Source organism: Eschrichtius robustus, chromosome 7 (genome assembly GCF_028021215.1).
Source record: "Eschrichtius robustus isolate mEscRob2 chromosome 7, mEscRob2.pri, whole genome shotgun sequence".
In the NCBI taxonomy this organism is placed as follows: Eukaryota; Metazoa; Chordata; class Mammalia; order Artiodactyla; family Eschrichtiidae; genus Eschrichtius; species Eschrichtius robustus.
This window is the reverse complement of record NC_090830.1, coordinates 3,053,962-3,077,807: the sequence shown is the minus strand read 5'-3', so window position 1 is coordinate 3,077,807 and position 23,846 is coordinate 3,053,962. Positions and strand designations below refer to the sequence as shown.

Here is a 23,846-nt window from a genome sequence, read left to right as displayed (position 1 = left end):
AAATATATGGAGGAACTTTAAATGTATATTACTAAATGAAAGAAGCCAGTTTGAAAAGGCTCCGTACTGTATGATTCCAACTATATGACATTCTGGAAAAGGTAAAACTATAGACACTAAAAAGCTCAGTGGTTGCCAGGGGTTGGGGGAGGGGAGAAAGATAAATAAGTGGTGCACAGGGGATTTTTTGTATGATACGGCAATGGAGGATACAGACATTATACAATTGTCAAAACCCATAGAACTGTACAACATAAAAAGTGAAGACTAATGTAAACTATGGGTTTTAGTTGATAATAATGTATCAATATTTACTCATCAATGGTAACAAATGTACCATGCAAATGCAAGATGTTAATAACAGGGGAAACTGTGTGAGGTTGGGGGAGAGGGTGGTATATGGGAGATCTCTTTACTTTCTACTTAATTTTTCTGTAAACCTAAAACTGCTTTAGAAAATAAAGTCTCTTAATATAGAGGTCATATTCAAAGGATGGGCGTAGAGTACAAGAGACCTTTCCCAGGTAGATAAGTTTGGTGGAATATACAAAGAGAATGATTTGAACAAAAGCACAGAGACAAGGAGTACGTTTGGGTCATGGCACGAGGATAAATTCTGAGGACTTTCTGTTCTTTCTAAAGCCAGCATAAAAGTTATTTTAGGTACTACAATTAAAGAGGTATATCGACAATTTACAAAATTTATTCTTAAATGGTAGGTCTGTATATTTGCAACTCTGCCGTAACATGGATATTATGATATTCGTTTTCACGATGTTTCTTTCTTTGTTTCTTTCTTTTTAATCCAAAGCTTTGCAATGGCTTTTGGCCAAAAGACATTAAGGTTCCAATTTGAAGATCACAAGAATGAAATCTGAGGACCATGTTGACCAAATTAGCTTGGCTTTAGTCCTTAACAAAAGACTGTTCCTAGTACAAGAAATACCAGAAAAGTGTATGTACAAATTAAAATAAATCTACCTCCAACATTAGGTAATTTATCTTGAATGGTGAGTTAGAAATGTCACATTTTCCTCCGAAGAATCATACACTACTGTTACATATAATACGTATTCATGTATTCAAGTTTTTGGTGCACCTCTTACAAAACATGAATATGCCATGAAAACAATCTTTATCAAGAATCATTAATACTACATCCCATTAAAATTTTATTTTAACACCAAAACCTAAGAAAGTTAGAAAATGTCATTTTAAATACTGAATTTAACTTCTTTACTAATTTTCTTGCCGTCTCTTAAGGGGAAATGAAAAAAAGTGTGAAAAAAGTGAAAGCTACAATTTAAGTATAGAATCTCATAAACAGAAGAAGCATTTGAAGGAACAAACTTTGTATTGCCAAAGTAAATTATGTGATTAAATACTGCTAAGGAAGAAAATTTCAAACTTAGTAACGACAATTTTGTGGATCCCTAGCCAGGGAAGTAAGTCTCAAACTTCTACTCAAGTCATGGATTTTTCTCCACAGTCTCTCACAATTTCACATTTGTCAACACTAAAGGGAAAAATTTTCAGAATGAACATTTTATTATTATGTTGAATCATAATTTAATAACAGATTACACAACGGTGACCAGAAGTATCAGGTGTAGCAATGTAATGGTAGTAGCTGAGCTCCCAGACAATTATAAATAGCAGAGACCAACCACAGCTTCTTATCCAGCCAGGGACTTACAACGCTGTCAGGTATTAGAGCTTCCACACTAAGATCCCTTAAGCATCTTTCTTAAAAGCTGGCGTTCCATGTTTTACTGTTACATTGACCAAAAATTTATGATCACAAAATAAAACAATGTGAGGTCAGTTTTCACCAATCACACTGGCAAAGGTAAAGAAGAAAGTGATAATACTGTCTTGTGGGAAGGTCAGGAAGTAGGCCTTCTTGTATACTTTGGTGAGATATAAATTGGTATAACCCATCAGCTGAAGGAAGATGTGGCTGCACTAAAAAAAGAAAAGGGACATAAAAACGTCTGCACCCTTTGCGCGTGTTCCACTTCTGGCAACATTATAAGGCCTCCATGCGTCCTGGAGGTGAGGAGTTACTGATCCCTCAGTCTTTACGGCAATGAAAGAGCCTAGTATGGCCGCAGCCCCATAGCGCCACCTGCATCTGGAAGCAGCCTCATCCTTTGACCCCAACGTGCCATGTTATAAAAAAAGGTTCAGAAGCATAGTGACTGATGTCTCTATATCGAACAGGCATTACTTATGCAATAAAAGCAATGAGCAATATGCATGAAACTTTTAAACACAGCAGTAAAAAGAACTATGAACCAAGCACTGAGCTTTACAATTTACTGCCTGCAACAACTCTACGGTACTACTTATTAAGCCTATTTTCCAGGTAAGAAAACGAAGATACAAGTCAATGAGCGGAAGGAAATTCAGCTATGTCCGTGTATTGCAAATTTTGAAAACTGCGTGTTTTCCTGATCCCTCACCATCCTCACAAATAGGCCATGAATAACCCACCCAGGTGACAGGCACACCAGTGTGATAACGCTGGTCCCTGCCACAACCAGTTGCCCTTCGTGCCCACCCTTAACTGTGACCTAGTGACATTCAAACACACCAATGAAATCCCTTCATGCCTTTGGCTTGCATAATCCAAATCTGGCTTGCAGTTCCAATCTGACCGCTTGGAACTGCTTCCTTATGTCCCTCTGCGTGTCATGCCATGCCCCACTCTCCTAGGACTCATACATGTAATACATTACTTTCACTTTCATAGACCTCTCTGCGGTGTTATTCCGCACCTGTGCATAATTAATCATCAAAAAAAAACCAACAGAAAACATTTTCAAGTAGCATCATTATTCCTTACAACACAGTCTGACACTTAATACCCTTCATCTTCATTACTATTCTACAGAAAAGATTTTCAATGAATAGTTTGAAAGAAAGTTACCAAGCGATTGAGAAACTGACATCAAATGAGTGAGATTTGCATGATTTTTTGCTTTGGAGCAAAGGGAGGTGGGTTTGTTGCTGTTTACTAGACTACGCTTCTGGTTTTTCAGGAATGAACAACATTTGCTCTTATAATTAGAAACAAAATGTTATTTTAAAAAATTTAAACTTTAATCAAAGGCAAAGCAATAATTAAAAATGGGAGGAGTCAATGAGGCAAGGACATTACTTACCCAGAAATAAAAAGGATGAGGCTAAAGCTACCTCAATCTTGGGCATGAAACAGCGAGGAAAACAAGCATCCTTAATTCCACCCTCTAAAAACATGATTATGCTATCAAAATCCAAGCAAAAATTCTATATAGCTCCAGCTCAATGTTAAGTGTAATGTCTATACAGTAGGCCTGTGCACAGGAACAAAAAAATCTTAATTAGCCCTGAGAAAACTTCCAAAAGTAGAGATACCAAGACATTTTAGAGAGTGGAATTCTGTGACTATGTGAATGAGAAACATTTGTAAGTACAATAAATGAGAGTATAAAAATTTATGCAAGTAGAAGATAGCCAAAGGAATAAGGTTTTCTTCTTTTTCTTTTTAAATTTCTTCAAAATTCTTAAAATTTTAAATTTAAATTTCTTAAAATTTCTTAAAATTTTCTTTTCTTAAGTTTGTTTTGCTTTATTGAATTTTTTATTACAAAATACATGCTCATTTTATCAAGCAAAAAGAAAATCTAATGATTCCCCCCCTCCCCTCAAAACTCCATCCCCTGAGGTAACCAAATCCATCAACAACCTATGTTCAGACAAATCTATGACTGTCCTTTTTCTTTTTGTTTTCAAAAATGGATTCTACTATACTCACAAGAAATAATGCACATCCTTCCAGTTTACTATGTGTAGTCCTAACTCATTATTAAATTATCTTAATCATATTCCATACAACAGAAAACCATAATACATTCAACCAGTCCCATTAAGGTAAATTTAGTTTGTTTCCAGTGTTTTTGCTTTACAAACATTGTTGTAATACATATCCCTATAAATATGTCCTTACATACTGATGCTTTAACTTCTATAGCAGAGATTCCCAAAACTGGGTTGCTGGAGCAGAGTAAGCATGTTTTTGTTCTATTTTAATACTGTTTCTAAGTTGCTCCCCCCCCCCAAAAAAAAACTTGTACAATTGACACTCAAATCAGCAACATTTCGAAAAGACCGTATCATCAACACTTGAAAGAGGATTTTTTTTTTTTTTTGGCCAATCTAATAGATAAAATGTTATCAAATAGAAACTAGTCATTTTAATCTCCTATGACTTGTGAATTTAATGTCTTTCACATGTTTACTGGCCAGTTGCTTTTCATCTTCCATGAGGGTCTACTCATACAGTTGACCATTTTTCCTTTTGGTACTTTGTCATTTTCTTCACAGTGTCTAACAGCTCTTTGCATACTGGGGATATAATATCTTGTCATGTTACTATAAATATTTTCGCCTAATCTTTCTTCTGACTTCAATTATGATTCCATTTGCTACATTACTAGATTATAAATTTTACAAACCAATTAAAAGAATATAGCATTGAATTGAGGGTTATAAGAAGCAGACAACGATGCTTTTGCTTTACACGTGAGATTTCTGGACTCTTCACAGACTTTAGCTGCTACCTAACATAAGCAAGAAGGACAGAGGTTAGCTTTTTTTAATCATCAACAGATTATGTTAATAATCCCTGTTTTTTTTTTTTTTTTTTAAATTTATTTATTATTTATTTATGGCTGTGTTTGGTCTTCGTTTCTGTGCGAGGGCTTTCTCTAGTTGCGGCAAGCGGGGGCCACTCTTCATCGCGGTGCGCGGGCCTCTCTTGTTGCGGAGCACAGGCTCCAGACGCGCAGGCTCAGCAATTGTGGCTCACGGGCCTAGTCGCTCCGCGGCATGTGGGATCTTCCCAGACCAGGGCTCGAACCCGTGTCCCCTGCATTAGCAGGCGGATTCTCAACCACTGCGCCATCAGGGAAGCCCAATAATCCCTGTTTTTAAAAATCACTTTAGGGTTTCCCTGGTGGCGCAGTGGTTAAGAATCCGCCTGCCAATGCAAGGGACACGGGTTCGAGCCCTGGTCCGGGAAGATCCCACATGCCGCGGAGCAACTAACCCGTGCGCCACAACTACTGAGCCTGTGCTCTAGAGCCCGTGAGCCACAACTACTGAGCCCATGTGCCACAACGACTGAAGCCCGCGTGCCTAGAGCCCGTGCTCCGCAACAAGAGGAGCCACCGCAATGAGAAGCCCGCGCACCGCAACGAAGAGTCGCTCCCACTCGCCACAACTAGAGAAAGCCCACGCGCAGCAACAAAGACCCAATGCAGCCAAAAATAAATAAATAAATAAATAAATTTTTTTTAAAAATCACTTTAAAGAAAAAATTTGGACAGTTTCCCACCATTTTACCATAAGAGGAAGAGAGAAGAGGAAATTTAAGCAAAAGAATGTAATGGTCTTTTACAAAAGAGAATTTATGAGAAGAATCCCTTCCTTACTAGGATAATAAACTATAGAAATACATATTATTAGTATATATTATCACAGATATTACACACACACAGTAAACTCAGTATTATTGTTAGATGCCCAAAAGATAGTAGCTTATGTGTCAGGCACTACGTTAAGTGCTTTCCACGGAGGATCTCATTTAATTCTCGCAACAACCCTATGAGATCTGCACCTCCATTAAAAGATGAGGAAAAGAGTCTCTGAGAAGTGAGTTTCACTTGCCCAAGGCACACAGCTACTATAAAATCCCAATACTACACTATTTAGCAGGAAATGGGTGCAAGGTCAAACCTTCCAAAAGACAAAAATATTATTAGATATTATCATATATGCATACTCTTGCCAGATTTCTGACACATTTCTAAAATCTTACCATATACCTACATCCGACTTAAATATGAATATCTTTAGAAGGTTTTCGAATGTCAAAGTAACCTCAACACTGTCTTATAGGAGACTATGTTGGCAAACATGGTCCAACTGACGAGTCTCTTTTTGTTCAATAGCCATAAACACGGCATCAGATGTGCTAGATCCTAGACAGGGCAAGGCAGACATGAAAATTGAGGGAAAAAAGGGTAAATACGCCCTCTAGGAGCCCACTGTTCAGTTAGTTAGAGAAGAATGGGTAAAGAAATAGTTCCAATAAAATGTGGTAAATGCCACGACTGCCAAATGTACATGAAGTGCTACAACACTACAGAAGACAGAGTGTCACTATCTGCAGAAGTGTAGGAAGTTTGCCTAGAAGAGGGGACATTTGAGCTAGGTATTGAAGGATTTGTAGGGATTTTCCAGGAAGAGAAAAATGAGAATGGCACAAATTAGCAGAGAGAAAACTTGTACAAAGACATGGACAAATGCAAAGGCACAGTCCATTTGGGGAAAGGTTGGAGAAATAAGTATAGCATGGTCACAAAGTCAGATGTTTCAGGAAAAAAATGAAGGATAAGAGTGGTTAAGTTGTACTGGGACAAGATGATACAAGACCTTTTGTGCAACCCTAAGATGTTTAGACTTTACCTTATTTATGATGGATAACCATAAAAGGTTTTTAAATAGGAGAATGACATCATATCTGTGTTTTGTAAAGATAAGTGGGGAGGCCGGCTGTCCATTAGAAGACAGTGTGAAAGCAAGGAAACAATTTAGGCAACTGTTCAAATGCCTTAGATGAAAGATGATGAGGGCCAGAACCAAAGCAGTGGCACATAGCTGAACAGAGGATTGGATTTAAAAGTCATGTAGCAGGCAGAACTGAAAGTATTTGTACCTCATTACTTGAGAGGGGAAGAAAGGTTTCATTAATGACTCAGATTTCTAATTGAAGCAAAGATCACAAACAGATAAAAGGATTCTTCAGGATTCCCTGTAAATGTGTATTAGGTATTTTGCTCATCCTTCCAGAGTCGTCATCAATTTCTGAGTAAACTTACAGCTTAGACTTAGCTCACTGGAAGGTTCTGGAAAACAGCATGTACTAGTTTTGACTGACACCTCACCACAGTCTGGATCTCAGAGCACAGAGAATTTTTAAGCAGGTAGGATACTCTGTAGAAGAGAAGTGATTTGACCAAGTGCATGTACATTCTCAACAGTACACTGAACCAAAATTTCCCAACTCAGAGAGCAATTCATTACACTGATTCTTCAAATACCTGGAGAATTTCAGGCTGATCAGTTCCACATATTGAGAGATTCAATGGAGACTTAAGTAGACATCCACACAATCTAAGCCGTGCCACTTTATACCTAGTAACAGCTTTGAAACCCAACCAGACTTTGCAAAATGCAGCATGGAGTCACAAGAAGATTTTAGTTATTGCTTATATACCTGCTCTACTGGACCCAGTAAAGTGAAATAGCACAGCTTCCTGGCATGCTAATGCTTTTTTTTTTTTTTTTTAATTTTGGCTGTGCCAGGTCTTAGTTGCAGCATGCAGGATCTTTTAGTTGCGGCACGCGGGCTTCTTAGTTGCTTCATGCGAACTCTTAGTTGTGGCATGCACGTGGGATCTAGTTCCCCGACCAGGTATCGAACCCAGGCCCCGTGCACTGGGAGAGCGGAGCATTACCCACTGGACCACCGGGGAAGTCCCCCTGGGGAAGTCCCCCTAATGCTTTAATAAGATTCAAAGTTGCCAAAACCTCAAAGAGATGCTAAAAATGTCAAATCTCTTAAGAAATCAACTTTTAAAGTATCCAATCATCACTGAAATATCATTCGCTATTACTTATATTTGGCAAGATGCTAAATTAGTTCAATGGAAAAGCTATCATACTGAAAAAGAGCAGTACATTTAAAAAAACAATATTTTTTTAAAAACTATATATTTATACAGCACTAAGCAAGTTGAATTAAATAAATTACCTTATCATACAATTTGATCCTTACAGCTCTGAGATGGATAAAGTAGGCATTATCATTATCCCCATTTTGTAGATGAGGAAACTGAATTGCAGATCAATCCAGAATCACACTTATGAACCTTATTTTCACGTATCTTCTGACTTTGAGTTTGTGTCTCTTCCACTAGACTGCAATGCTTCCCTTTTCTTACTATTTCATTTAAGTTGTTGAGAAAGATAAAACACAGCATTAAAACTATTTCTTTGTTGTCAACATTTTATTGCATGGTACTGTAGATGAAACTCTTACACAAGAGCTAGGCCTTCCTCTGCATAACACCGGTAAGCCTGAAATTCTCCTCTGCACACCACTCACAAACAGGTGGGCACTGGGATCGCTGACAGTGTAATAAATTTCTCTCCAGCTCCTACACCTATCATTACAATCGTCCCAGCAGAGTTTGCCTCCTGAATACAACACCTCCATGGTAGTGATGGATAAACACTTTCAAAGACTGATCATTTTGAGTTGAATTTTTAACCATTATGATTTTCTTCAACTGGAAGGAGAGCTGTTGTTACAAAAATGTACAATATGTGCAAGACATAAGTATAACCATTTTACACAGCTATCATTTCAGAAGGATCACAAATAGTGAGTTGAAAGGAAAGGTAAATTAAAGAGCAGAGACTGTCATACAGAGTGAAGTAAGCCAGAAAGAGAAAAACAAATATCATATATTAACACATATGTGGAATCTAGACAACTGGTACAGATGAACCTATTTGCAAAGCAGAAACAGAGACAAAGATATAAAGAACAAATGCATGGACACCAAGGAGGGAAGGGGAGGTGGGATGAACTGGGAGATTGGGATTGACATATATACACTACTATGTATACAATAGATAACTAATGAGGACCTACTGTATAGCACAGGGAACTCTACTCAGTGCTCTGCGGTGACCTAAATGGAAAGGAAATCCAAAAAAGAGGGAATATATGTATACATAGAGCTGATTCACTTCGCTGTACAGCAGAAACTAACACAACATTGTAAAGCAACTATACCCCAATTTAAAAAAAAGAAAAGAAAGCAATCTATTCAAAATGTTGATCAAAGCAGAAGTCAGAGTGATGCGGAGCTAAGAGCCAAGAAACACAGACAGGCTCTAGAAGCTGGAAAAGATAAAGATAAGAATTCTTCCATAGAGCCTACGGAAGGAACAAAGTCTTGCTAACCCATTTTGGACTTGTGACCTCCATAACTGCACCCTAATAAATCTGCATTGTTTTAAGCCAAAAAAAAAAAAAAGTAATCTACTATACTTCAAAGTTAACTTGGAAAACAAATATTACAATAGAAGAGGATATATCTGAAAAAAAAAAAACCAACAACAACAACAAAAAACCACACACACACATTCAGATCCTTTAAGGATAATAATATACATGCAGACAACTATTTCTAGATATAATAGGATATCGCACACTTTCTGAATCCATGAAGAACGATAAGGATAGTTTGGATATCATTTTAGAGTTAAATATTTAGTACTATATGACGTTCAAATTCTGTAAAAACTGATAGTACTATATGACACATCAGCCTCTGTCATCCAAAACACAAAATTAAAAAGGAGGTGAGGGCTTCCCTAGTGGCGCAGTGGTTGAGAATCTGCCTGCCAATGCAGGGGACACGGGTTCGAGCCCTGGTCTGGGAAGATCCCACATGCCGCGGAGCAACTAGGCCCGTGAGCCACAACTACTGAGCCTGCGTGTCTGGAGCCTGTGCCCCGCAATGAGAGAGGCCGCGACAGTGAAAGGCCCGCGCACCGCAATGAAGCGTGGCCCCCGCTTGCCGCAACTAGAGAAAGCCCTTGCACAGAAACGAAGACCCAACACAGCCAAAAATAAATAAATAAATAAATAAATAAATAAATATTTTTTTTAAAAAAAGAGGTTAATTTTTAAATTATACCAACTCAAGAGTACAATATTGTAAACCTTTAAAAAGAAAAAGACGTTGCTCTCTGTGCAAAACTTCACTTGAGACTTTAGATACCAGTCCAAATTTTATTTCCCTTGGAACATTCGTCCCATTTATAACGATAACAAGATATCTTTAATTAAGCCTGATGGTAACAGAGTTGATCGTGTAATAGGTATTCAAATGATATTACGTAACAATGTGTTGTTTTTAACTTCACCATTCAGAGGGCTGAATCAGCCATACTTCCTGGTTCATGGCACACTATCATTATTTTCTTCACTTATTTATTCCTTTTTATCTCCTTAGCCCATTCCCACGCACTGGGCCCCAAAGGCAGCATGCTAACGTGTTTAATGAGCCCTTTCTGTAAGCGTTCTTACAAGAAGTCTACTATGCTGAACTTATGAATTTTTAATTCCCATGAATGATAAATATCTCACACTCTTACACTGTTCACCAAGCACTAGATTCTTCAGATCCATTCATGATGGTTCTGTTTAGCTAATCTATTACTTCTAATGGTTGCAGACAACTCCACGATGTGCACCCGTCATTCTACCTCTTCCTCTCCCTCTCCCTCTCCCTCTCCCTCTCCCTCTCCCAGCAATGGTCACCCAATTACCTCCTACCCCCCTCCACTACTAATAACACAGCAGCGAATAACCTTGCTCACGTCCTCTTGGGGACCTATGGCACACATTCCAGTGTCCGTCTGTGGGAATGGAGTTGCTGGGTCACAGAGTAACTAACAGTTAATCTGCTTAAGTAATGCCAGACTGCTTTGCAGACAGCTGCCTGAGACTATGCTCCCACCAGCCACACACAAGGTTTCCTCTTTACTGTCCCCTGCCCTCCCTCGGCTTTGCCACTTACTAGCTTCATAAGGACCACGAACAAGTCTACCTCTGAGCCTTGTTTTTCTTTTCACTAAAATTAGACTATTTACTCCCATTCCCTGCTGTGGTTGTTGGGAGACACAAATGTTTTAAATAACATGTAAGTACTTTAAGGGATAGAAATAGTTGTCTACAGATGTAAGCAATTATTGTTGTAAGTTTTGTTCTTATGATAATTTCTAATCATCCTGCACTGCTCCTCCCCCCCCCCACACACCTCTGCCAAATGAAAGGAGGTAAGTGAATAAAGCTGAAGCATGGAAAAATGAAACTCTGTCCTGGATACCGAAACACTGAGGGAGACTGAAACAGAATGCGGAAAATACTTTTTCTTCTTTATTTACTTAATCAAATATTTTATTAAGGACTATATACCTGGCACTCTACTAGTAGTAAAATATAAAAATTTGTAAGCAAATATACACATAGTACATGAGCTAATTTTCCATCTATGCCTTAAATTTTGTACATACATTTTATTCCAAGATGTAATTACCTCAAAGTTGGTAGCTTCTGATATCACAACCTAACAGCTCCTATTTATTGAGCACCTACTGTATCAGCGTATCATGTATATCTCCCCAAACACTTAGAACAATCCTTACAAGGTGGATGTTATTACTCTAGTTCCACATATAAGCAAACACAGTTAAGTGATTTACCCAACAGAGCAATTAAATGGGAATTAATTGGCAAGAGAGTGAGAAAACCCCAACAGGTTATTCTCAACTCCAAGCTTCCTCTTTCCACTCCACTTCATTTCCTCTTAAAAGACATGTTCAAAGATACCTTTAGCAGAGGCCAGACTACCATAGGAGCTATAAAGATATGAACCAAATGCCAAAGAAATTACAAAGATGCAAACACAGTTCAACAATAAATCCTAACATTTATTTAGTATTTATTACATACCAAGTGCTTTATGTGTTTTATTTATCATCCTTATAAAAATATTGTAAAAAAAAAAAATTGTAAAGGAAGTATCCTCATCTCTATTTTCAAAGGTTTGGAAACTGAGATTCAGTTTACCGAGGTCACACAGTTGCTAACTAGTTAAAACTCAGACTAAAACGCAGGTCTTCCTAACTCCAAAACCATGGTTTCTGACTAAATGAGCACTTACTTGAGAGTAATAGACATGTTCTAAAATTGGGTTGTGGTGATGGTTTTCCAGCTCTGTAAGTATACTAAAAGTCATTGCATTGTACGCTTTAAATGAGTGAATTTTATGTATATAAATTATATCTCAATACAGCTGTTTTATAAAAGACTTCTTTTTAACTGTACTTTCTTTTACAAGCTTGTAAAATCTTACTGACATCAATTCTTTCAATATTCACCTTTTGTCCATAGTTAAATCATAAATCATAGTTTCAAAATTCTCAGATTCAGTACCTGCCAAAGGAACAGTTCTCCTGTGTATTTTCCCCTTTTCCCCCATTCTGATCTGATATCATTCATTCTCTAGAGATGTCTTTTTCTTGTACAGTTAAGCATTCACTGCCTTTTGATTCTACAGTCCTACTCCTGGTATTTAATCTCCTACACACACGAAAAAGATGTGGGTAGGGGAATACCTATGTCAACAGAAAGATCTATCCAAAAACACACATAGCAGCTGTATTCATAGCAGCCAAAGCGGAAAACAATCCAACATCTGAGGAATGGGTGAGCAATTCGTGGTATATTCGTACGAGTTATTACTCAGCAACAAAGAGGAATAATCTACTAATTATTATTAATAATAATGATACTAATACCTACAACATCATGGATAAATATCAGAAACATTATGCTAAGGGAAAGAAGCCAGGCACAGAAGAAAACACATAGGTAAAGCAAATCTATGGTGAAAGAAATCAAAACAGTGCTTGCCCGGAGGGTTGAAGGGAGTTTAATGGGGAAAGAACCCAAGTGAACTTCTTAAGAAAATAAATATTCCGTCGTGATGGGGCATAATGTTTGTAAGAGTGGGAGAATTGACACTTAAATCTGGTGAGTTTTATTGTATATAAATTATACCTCAATAAAGGTGATTCATAAACTTGCACACACACCAACATATACACAAAGGGAAGAAAAATCTGTTATGCTTAACTTGACCTCCAAAGAAATAGAACCTTAAAAATCCCAGTTCCACCCTTCTAACATCTAATAATCCAGTTACAGACCTCAGTTCACTCATTTTTTTAAATTAATTTTTATTGGAGCACAGTTGATTTACAATGTTGTGTTAGTTTCTGCTGTGCAGCAAAGTGAATCAGTTATACATGTACATGTATCCACTCTTTTTTAGATTCTTGTCCCATGTAGATCATTACAGAGTACTGAGTGGAGTTCCCTGTGCTATACAGTAGGTTCTTATTAGTTATCTATTTTATATATAGTACTGTGTATATGTCAATCCCAATCTCCCAATTTATCCTTCCCCCCTACCTATTCCCCCCTGGTAACCATAAGTTTGTTTTCTATATCTGTGACTCTATTTCTGTTTTGTAAATAAGTTCATTTGTACCCTTGTTTTAGATTCCACATATAAGCAATATCATATGATATTTGTCTTTCGCTGACTTACTTCGCTCAGTATGACAATCTCTAGGTCCATCCGGTTCTTATTTCTAATCCAGATATCTCGGGATCTACTTGGTATTTATTTTGTGCCAGTGGAAAAAGAGACCTGATCAACCATTCTCAGTATAAGAGCCCTTTCTTTACTTAAAGTTCATTTAAACAGCCTACTAAACTATGACATTCTGGAGAGTAAAAACTGGTTCTTATTTACCCAGGCTTCCCCATGTTTGCCTGATATCTCTTAAGTGCCAAATATATTTTGGATAACAGATTACTGATTCAACTAAAAAAATTCAGTGTTGGAATTCCCTGGTGGCGCAGTGGTTAAGAATCCGCCTGCCAGTGCAGGGGACACGGGTTTGAGCCCTGGTCCGGGAAGATCCCACATGCCGCGGAGCAACTAAGCCCGTGGGCCACAACTACTGAGCCTGTGCTCTAGAGCCCGCGAGCCATAACTACTGAGCCCGCGTGCCACAACTACTGAAGCCCACGTGCCTAGAGCCCATGCTCCGCAACAAGAGAAGCCACCGCAATGAGAAGCCCACACACTGCAACAAAGAGTAGCCCCCGCTCGCCACAACTAGAGAAAGCCCGTGCACAGCAACGAAGACCCAACGCAGCCAAAAATAAAATATAAATAAATACATAAATTTATAAAAAAAAAAAAAATAAGTGGTGTGCTGGAACTAGCTAATACCAGCTTTCAAGACAGCCAACTCTGTACATCTCTTTCCAACTCCACGTTCACCTCTCACTGTCAGGTTGAAATCAACCACGATGGAAGTATTCTGTGATACTGTTATTTATAATAAGAAATATATATTTGGTCTTCAACCCATTCCTGGCACAGAGTTCCTAAAACCCTTGGGATTTCCTAAGTGAGGAGAGCAGTAAAGGTGTCTTGTTATGTTAATGAGCTTTTGGAAAGCTCCTAAGGAAGGGAGGCTGGTTGCCAGTAGAGCCAACCACGTGCAGGGTTGGGACTGAAAGTCCCCACGCACCCCCTCAACCTCTAGGGAGGGGAGAGGGACTGGAAATTGAATCAGTCGCCAATGGGCAAGGATTTAATCAGTCATGCCTATGTAATGAGGCCTCCATAAAAACCCAAAAGGAGGGGCTCAGCAGAGCTTCCAGGAGGGAGATGGAGCTTCCCTGGGGAGACAGAGGGAGAGTGATGTGCTCCAAGAAGACATGGAAGCTCCGAGCCCTTTCCACAGACTTTGCCTTATGCACCTCTTCCATCTGGCTATTGCTGAGTTATACCCTTTCATAATAAACCCGTAATCTAGTAAGTAAGGTGTTTCTCTGACTTCTGTGAGCTGCTCTAGCAAATTAATCAAACCCAGGAAGGGGTCATTGGAACCTCTAATCTATAACCAACTGGACAGAAGCACAGGGGATAAGCTGGGCTCGTGACTTGCATCTGAAGTTGGGCAGGTGGTGTGGGGGGCAGACTCGTGGAACTAGGCCCTTAACCTGTGGGATCTCACGCTATCTCTGGGTAGACAGTGTCAGAATTGAGTTGAATGACAGGGCACCCTGCTGGTGTCAGAGCATTGCTTGCTTAATATGGGGGAAACCCTAAGACCCCCAAATACACACTGGAATTAGTCACCAAAAGTCGTATTTTCCCTACAGAAACAGGCAAATGCTATAAATCAGGGCTTTTGGGTTTTGTTTTGTTTTGTTCTTTGAGAGCCCGTTTACCAGCATATCACTGATCATATCTCAAATTTAAGAAAGAAGAAGGGGAGGAGGGGAGGGGAAAGAGGAAAGAGGGGAGGGGGAAGGGGAGGAGGAAAGAAAGAAAACCTAAAGGACCCAAAGAGGCCAAGCAGTTGTCCCCCTGCTCTCCACCTACTAAGTGAAGTGTCCCACTTTGACTCCCATTCAAATCCCTTGCCTTTGGTGAATGTTCAATCACCAGCCCAGACTCACTGAGATGTCCTCTTGCTATTTCTCCTTGCAACTAATAAATTCCTGATGCTCTAAGACATCATGAATTGCAAAAAGCAAAATTTCTTTAAAATCAGATTTTCTGGAGAAAATAAACCACTTAAAATAAACAATACAAAATGAACTTGAAAGAGTTCTCAACATTTGGAAAAGTATCTTAACATTAGGAATGCCAAAATATGAGTGGGGGAAATGCTTCTGTATCACTTTATTACTAATTATCTCTACCTCTCTTTTAGAGTTTAATTTTTTTTTTTAATCATAGACTATTTTAGCTGGAACAAACCCTAGAAATAGTTTATTCCAACTCTCTCCTTTTCCCAGTGGAGAAACTGAAGCCCAGGAGATGATAAGATTCTGCGGATCCGGTGCTACTGTTACTTGGGGGATGGGGACTCCATTCCTGGCCTCCTGATTTCACCACCATTGCTCTGTCCATTTCTCAAGCAGACAGGGGTTCCAATCCAGTTTCAGCCCTTACCAACCATAACTTGCACAGCCTTCCTGAAGCTCAGTTTCCTCGTGTATAAAACAAGGAGGAGTAATGATTTCTACCCTACAGTTTCTTTTGAAGTACATAGCGTCTACTATGAGAGGCACAAGAAATCATGGCTGTTATTAGTAAAGATGCATATGTCCTCTCCATCCAATTAAATTCTGAACTTTTTCTTTTAACATATAAGGATATTTACTTGCAGCACTGTCTGTAGGGGCCAAAAAACTAGAAACAAGGCAAACATTTATTAATAGGGAAATTAGGAAATAAATTATGGTCTACCCACACTGTGAATATGAGGTCACCATAAACAAGAATAAATCAGATTGCTTTTTCAGACAGTTCTCCATGCCTTTTGGTACACATTTCCATTCTGTGGCACTTTTCAGGGAGGAAATTAGGAAGTATAAGTCTATTTCCTGATGCACCTCTCCTTAAATTCTTAGGTACCTTTATCTACATTTTCTTCCCTTCTTGATTATACACTAAAGGCCAAACTAAATATGAGGCACCTGAATAAATGATACCAAAGATCTAGACATGGAAAATTTTCTGATGCTGGCTCTCTGTGAGTCTTGTCCTATGTAAACTCAAAGTCACCTGGATTATGAACTTCTTGACAGTACAAACCAAGACTCTGTGTACCTGGGAGTTCCTTTCACATGACAGGAGTGCAAAGTATTGTTCATATAATTAATGCTGCTCCTAAATCTGAATGCCAGATCCTTCTCAATATTTATCCGATCATCAAACATGAATTGAAGGCCTACTGTGTGTCCAGCCCTGTGTTTGATGCTAAAGGGCAAAGCTGCAGTGGCAGAGCGTCTTTTTGCCAGATTCCATATAAAATGTCATGATGTGAAAAAAAGAGAGACAAGAGAAGCCCCACACCTGTAAGCAGATCCTTGGCATTAAGTCATGGCATTACCCAGAGGAGCTACACAGCACAGAAATGCAGTTCCATGCTGGAGGGACAAAATAGCTACTAATGAATCACCATAGTTACCTTTAAAACACTTTGGAAAACAGCCTGCCAAATCAGCCACACACAGTTCTTTAGCCTACACTGGCATTTAAATTAACTTCCATTCTGCCCCTTTCCTCTACCAGACCAAGTCCAAATATTCATGCCCTCCCTGCCCAGAAAACAAAATGTATCTTCAGGCCAATTTTTCAGTATTTCCCTTTTCTTAATATTATCTGAAAAATGGCAGCAACTGAGCATCACCTGATGAAAGAAATACCAAAATAACTTATTTCGTATTTTAAAGCTCTAACTCCAAACACTAGTTCACTTAATCTTTATTTATTAATATAAATTGTCAAGTACTAAAGACAGTTTCTTCTAAGAAAAATACCACTTCTACTCAGTTCTGAACACATATAACTTTCATGTTAAGTGTGTTTGCTTTCTTCTCACCCAACATAAGACACTTACTAATTAATCCATACAGGACCATCCCAAGAGAGGAAATTCAGGAGTAATTTCCATAAAACATCAAAGAATTGGTTCTATTTTGGTGCCGTTTATCTCACTCCCATGGTCAAACAGGAACCTGATTGGTTCCAGGAAAAACCTATGTCCTTTGGAACAGACAAATCCATTGGAAGATACAGTTTGCCCCCTGTATCAAACACAAAGGGACAAGTGTCCAAGGTGTATTTCAACCGTGAGTATAGATTTTGAAGATTTATCACATCCTTTAGGGTCCAATCAGGAAAAAGATACTCAAACAGATACTGCACCTAACTTTGATAGAACGTTCAATCTATAACCACAGCTGTGCCTCTAGTACTTAAAAACATGGCTAATAGAAAGCACACAATATCAAAATAACTTTTAAAATTATATATAGAAGGCAATTAAAAAATTTTTAAGCTGTTTTCACATATTGACATGGGATGAAAATGAAAAATCGCAGTTAAATGGCCCTACTGTTCCAGGTACCTTAACATTAACCCAACATCTCACTGCATTTACATTTGCAAGACCCAAGGGTAGAGTTATGTGAACAACAACCCAGTCAATACAGACAGGGAAAGGTTACTTCAGATCTGATTACATCATGAATAACCTTGATCTTTTCAGAAGCGTAGACTTTAATAAGTTTGGAGACATTGTAGCAAGGCTAAACATTCCACTTACAATTCATTAACTCAGAACCATTCTCAAGTAAAGGTGTCAGGTACCTGGTCTCACCAATTTCAGGTATTTATTCAAAAAAGTAAAAATGCCATTTATATAAGCTAGAATTTCACATGACCACCAATTTGGATTATAATGATTTCCTATAACAACAGTAACACATTCTATAAAAATATACAAACATTTTGTGCATAAAATAATGGATAACTTTTAAATATAGATGTTACTACTTGGAAATTAACCTAAGAACAGCCACTGAGAGTCCAGAACAATTATATTATTTTCAATTACCGAAATATTATTCTAGAATTAGGCAGACTCACTTGCTCAATGCATTAACACTGTAAAGGGGGGAAAAAACAGAGGTACTGAATAAAGGAAAACGACAGCCCTAATGTAACCACTGCCACAAAAATGCAAACAAATTCAGAATCCACAGTGTCTCTTTGGATTTCAAAACACACCATTGGTCTTTATATTGTCTGAAGGACACTGAGCCACATTTCCTGCTATGAAGCCTCACACATCACTGTACAGATTATGAAAGTGATATTTATTTATGCTTTATCAAAAAGAACAGTGAGAACTGGCTAAATGGTTCATCATAAATAACCATCTAACTACGGTCCAGATTCACAACTCACTTATTCATCCTCCACGGATTTGAGAACTAAGAGAAATCGGCCCTCTAGATATGAGTAGCTGGATTGAAGATATTCAGTGGATTGCTCGATTTCAGTCAGTTTTTGTCTCAGAGCTGTGGTTTTAACTTTACATTCACTTTCAATATTGAAAATTTGCTTCCTTAAAGATGCATCCATTTGAGCCCAGGTCAGCAGATTAGAAAGATGCCTAAACTGCTCTGCCAGCAATCCATGTCCGCTCTGAGACTGTCTCCCTCTGGTTTTCCTACTAGAACCTTCTTGTGATGGGCTACTCTCCCGGAAAAAGTTCTGGTATCACCCTAGCACGTCTCCTGGCTGTGCTTTTACCAGAAAGCCACCTCTTCCAAAATCAGACAAGCCACACTTGCTCTCAAAAAAAGCAAAATTAAAACTCAGAATCGAAGTAGCAATAAAAACCACCAATAGCTTCTGTCAAGACTTAAAAGTCTTCTTTTGAAGACCTCCCCTTGATTCCCTAAGGATTTTTAGAGATGACAACTGAAGGAAAGATATGATAGGGGTTAGGAGATTTGTGTGTTTCAAGGGCAATTCCACGTAACTTGAAACTAGGTAAACTACTGCTTTCAAGGCTATGATCGGTTTTGGGAACGGTAATATTTCTCTTTTTTCCTTAAATAGGTAATATATGCACATGGTTTTAAAAAAGAAAAAAAAAAGTCCCAAAAGGTGTGTGAAACTGAGTCTCCCTCCCACCCGTCCCCCAGCTCCCCTCCCAAGGACAACTACGGTTTAAGTCCTCCTTCCGTAGACCTTCTATGCACATGCAAACATACGCGCGTGTTTTACACCAATTACCCTCTATTACACACACACACACACACACACACACAGTGGCAGCTGCAAAATTGCTACTAAACGCCTCTGGGCTTAAAGGTGGCAATCTGCTCAGGGGTGTAGGGCGGGAGGAAGGAGACCTATCTTGAAGCTGCGTTTTGCACATCACGCATCCACTTTTTACTTCGAGGGTGTTTTACTTGCGCGCCAAGGCAAGGCTCTCAAAGATCAGGGGAGAAGGTAAACGCACCGCAAGCCACCCCTTAGCACTGCACTCTATATCTGCACTGGCCTGCACTTTTTCTATGTCCCAATCTTCAAAGTAGATTTTGTATTCTCACTGGGTTAAATGAAGTATCTCGACTCACCTTCAGAAAAGAAAGGGAGGCGAAAAAAAAAAAAAAGCCTAACTCTGAAGGTAACTTTCAGAACCAGGTGATTTCCTTCCTCCCTGCCAACGTGGGCAGCCGACTTCGCTCGTGTCCTGCGGACGGTTCAGCCTGGCACGGAGTCGGAGGGGCGAGCCGAGGACACAGAAGCCCAAAGACGGGGGACCGAGGCGAGGGCGTCCCGAGCCCCGGGCCGCGCTTTTCCTCTGGACAAATGTTTCCCAGCGGGAGCCCCGCAGGTTCGGGCCCTCCCTCCCTCCTTCCCCGGGATGCTCGCTCGCGCGCGCGCCGGGACGGACTGCGAGCTCCCGCCTCTGCCCGCGGCCGCAACTTCGGTCCCGCGCCCTCGGGCGCAGCCGGACCCCCAGCGGCCGCAGGGACCCGGTCCCCTCCGCTCGCCTCGCCGGCTCCGCCCGGCACCCCCAGGAGAGCAGGGCTCCCGGCGGCGCCCCCGCGCGCGCCCGCCCCTCCGGCTCCCGGGCCCCCCGCCCCGGGCCCCCCGCGCGCCCCCGCCGCGCAGGAAGCCACAGGTAGGGGGGCGGCGCGGCGCTCACCTGCGCAGGAGGGGCGCTCTCGGCGCCGGCCGGAGACGAGGAGGCGGAGGAGGCCATGTTGTGGAGCGGCGGCGGCTCCTTCCAGAAACTCCGCTCTCCCCTCCCCGCCCCGCTCCTCCGGCCCCCAAACGTGAGACCTCTCGGAGAAAAGTTCGGCGGCGGCTCAGGAACGCCGAGCGCGGCCCCGCGACGCCCGCCCCGCGCGGCGTCTCCTCCCCCTGCCGTGTCCGCAGCGCCAGCCAGGTGCCCGCCCGGGGCCGGTGCGCGGGGGGCGGGCCCCGCTCAGGTGGAGGCGCGGGGCGGCCGGGCCCGCTCCCCGCTGGCCGCCCGGCCCCGGCGAGCATGCCCAGTCGGGCGGCGCTGGGGGTCGGAGCGGCGGCCGGGCGGAGGGGGCGGGGGGGGGGGGGCGGAGTTGGGGGGCGCCTCACCTGGGGAGCGGGGGGCGGAGGGAGCTCCGGGGAGGGAGGGAGGGCAGGTCCTGTTTCCTGCGGGCTGCTGAAGAGCGTTCCATTATAATAACAAAATACTAATACTGCTAATAACAATAAGCTCTGATGATTTGCTTAATTGGTGCTTATTCAAGCGCTAAGTGAATAAAATCTTTAGGCAATTTTGCTTTCGCGCTTTTATTATTATTCATCTACAGCCTGCAATCCATGTAGACGCAGTGCTTGCCAGGCAGACAGCTTCAAAACAATGTCCATAGCCTCCCTTTCACCCCACCGAGGTCCCAGCAGCACCTAGGTGGCCTCAGCTACCTGTCCAATGAAAATATAAAACTCTGGAGCAGTGTGAGGTGCGAGGGTGTGAAGTAGACACTGAGCCTCATCCATCAAGGAAACAGGGGGCAGGACCTCTGCGTGTCCTTGCTTCTAGGAGCTCCTGTCCTCGGGGACGGTTGGATTCAGGACGCTGCTCTCCCGGAACTTATTATTCAGCCGGGGTGCCGAGCGAGGTAACTGCCCCTCACAGAACGTCTCCCAAAGGAGAACCCCTCGCTGGAGTCAGGGGAGATGCGTTTAGTCGGTGCACGGAAAAGGGTCCGGGCGTTACATGACAGCCAATCCCATTGGAGAAAAAGTTATTCCCTTTTCAATGCTCTCTCAGTTCTTCTGATTACAACAAGAAGAAAGTATTCTCTGTCAAACACTGGCTAAACTCCCTATTTATCAAAGAGAGCAGGCCACAGGCTCAAAGCCCTAGGTAAGCACTGCTCTCTAACTAGAATCTATAGCACCGTTAAATTTTCATTGTTTACTGCTACTGTTACTTTCGATGTAGGGCAACTGAAAGCCGTTTTCTACTGATGGTCGGGATCCAAAGTTTTCTTTTTAAGCAAGTACCTGCAAGTTTAACAGCATTATATAAATAAAGATAGTAATCGTTTAGATGGGGCTGAGATAAAGCAAAATTTCTACAGATAGCTAGGGAACGACTGAAACATGGGAGACTGACGACAACGTTTTCACCAACTAGTGACAACAAAATCCTGGAGTAACTCCTTCACCAGAGAGCAGTGAGTTAGCTGTGGTCGGGGCTGAACACCTAGCTCACTTCCTCCATAACACACTTAAAGCTGAAACAACATTTACTGGCATCGGCTCTGTGTTGGGCTCTCTGCTCAGCCCCTTATTCATAATATCTCATTTAGTCCTCACAAAATCCTTGTGAGACAGGCAGCACAATCTGGAAATGGAGGCTCAGAAACGTTCTTTTAGCCCAGGTCACACACTAATGGAGCACAAATGACTCTACTGTCTGGGCACGCTTAAGTTGAATTTTAAAAACCACTTCAGAATTTAGCAAGTCCACAAACCCCCTGAAAGTTTATGTTAAATTCTGCATGCTGGACTTCCCTGGCGGTCCAGTGGTTAAGACTCCAAACTCCCCATGCGGGGGATGCAGGTTCCATCCCTGGTGGGGGAACTGAGATCCCACAGGCCACGTGGCAAAAAAAAAAAAAAAAAAATTCTGTGTGCTCTTTCATGGAAACAAGGTATATAATTTCATCAACTTTTCAAAAAGATCTATAGGTCCCCCCAAAGTTTAAGAGCCACTGTTAACCATTTTTTGGAAGACAGTCCCACGACTTGGATTATAAGGTCCGTGAAGGCAAATGCCCTGTCTTCTTCTAGCTCCCCTGTGCCTTCTAGCCTGGTGCATTATCCCCTCAGCCACTCATAGGAACTGATCGAACTAAATTATCAAACGTGTGATGCAGAGAATATAGGCTACAAGAACGAGTGGGGACGGCTTGGGAAGAGCGTCACCTTGAGGAATCCAGCACGCACACAGGTATTCTACAAGCCAGCTCCCTGGCACCTACACAGCCCCAAGAGCCATCTTACACAAGCGGCAAGCAGCTAACCAGGTAGACAATAGAGAGAGGAAGGAGCAAGACCTCTACAGGAAGTTAGCACAAGAAGCAGCGCCTGGGACACGAGCCCAGAAACAACGTGCATTCCTGCGGAGCTATTCCAGTCCAGTCTGTTTATGCAGCCGTCTGTTTCTGAGAAACACTTGTGTTCAGGTTAAAGACACGTCTCCTCCAGAGGCCGGCTGCAACACATCCGAAAAAGCTGACTACTGGGAGAGTAGGAGCATCTCTCCTCCCCAAAACCTTGCCATACAGCCCATGACTGCTTCTAATTTTGTCCTTCTCTGTGTCCCTCCCTCCACAGCCAAGTGTCTTAAAAGGACAGCAGCCAGCGCTGTGTCCCTGCTTCCTCACTTGCACACCCCTTTATTCAGAGTCACCAGCATCTGCCCCTGCTCAGCTCCTGAGGCTGGTCTTCTCAGATCACTGTTGACCTCCTATTTGCCATGTCCATCAAGGGTATTTCCAGACCTTATCTCAGTTAATCTTTCGAGGGTACTTAACACGGTTGACAGTTCCTTTCCCTTCCCCTTACGTATTTTCCAGACTTTTGACCTCAGTCTTCCTTCTCGTACCACGCACTGTCTCTCTGTGATCTCACCCACATGAAAGCTGCAGCTATCACATAACAACTCCCAAATCCAACATAAACAATCTCCCTGAGCCCCAAACCCATATTTCATCATGTCCAAAATAGAACACCAATGGGACTTCCCTGGTGGTCCAGTGGTTATGACTCCACGCTTCCACTGCAGGGGGCGCGGGTTCCATCCCTAGTCAGGGGAACTAAGATCCCACATGCCGTACAGCCGAAAAAATGGAACACCAAGCAACACAGACCTTGAAGCCAAAAGAGGAGGCGTGGAGATCTTGGAGGGGAGGAGACTCTGCCCCCAGCCTCCCGCAAGTCCCGTCAGGTACTGAGTCCCAAATAATTCTTTACAGTATCTCTAAATTGTCCCTTCCTAGCCATCCCCACTACATCCCTGCTTTTGCCCTTCTAATTGCCACGATTTATTGAGCAATTACTATGTGCCAAACCATGCCAATTTTCATTCTCTCACCCAGACAACTACATTTGCCTCAGTTCTGTGCAGTGCAGCAGCTCCGTCATCCAATATTATGATTGTCCTATAATTTCAAATCTGTTCACATGACTACACAAATG

General features: G+C 41.4%; 1 protein-coding gene across 2 annotated transcripts in view; it reads right to left on the bottom strand.

Annotated features, from left to right (window-relative positions):
- The window catches only part of ANK3 (ankyrin 3), a 686,366-nt gene extending 665,969 nt beyond the window's left edge, over positions 1–20,397 (bottom strand). For both annotated transcript variants that reach the window (XM_068547493.1, XM_068547494.1), the window contains exon 1: positions 20,302–20,397. In XM_068547493.1, the coding sequence (XP_068403594.1) occupies positions 20,302–20,358 (57 nt within the window). In that variant the 5' untranslated portion in view covers positions 20,359–20,397. The remainder of the gene's footprint in view (positions 1–20,301) is intronic.
- Positions 20,398–23,846: the final 3,449 nt, after the last annotated feature.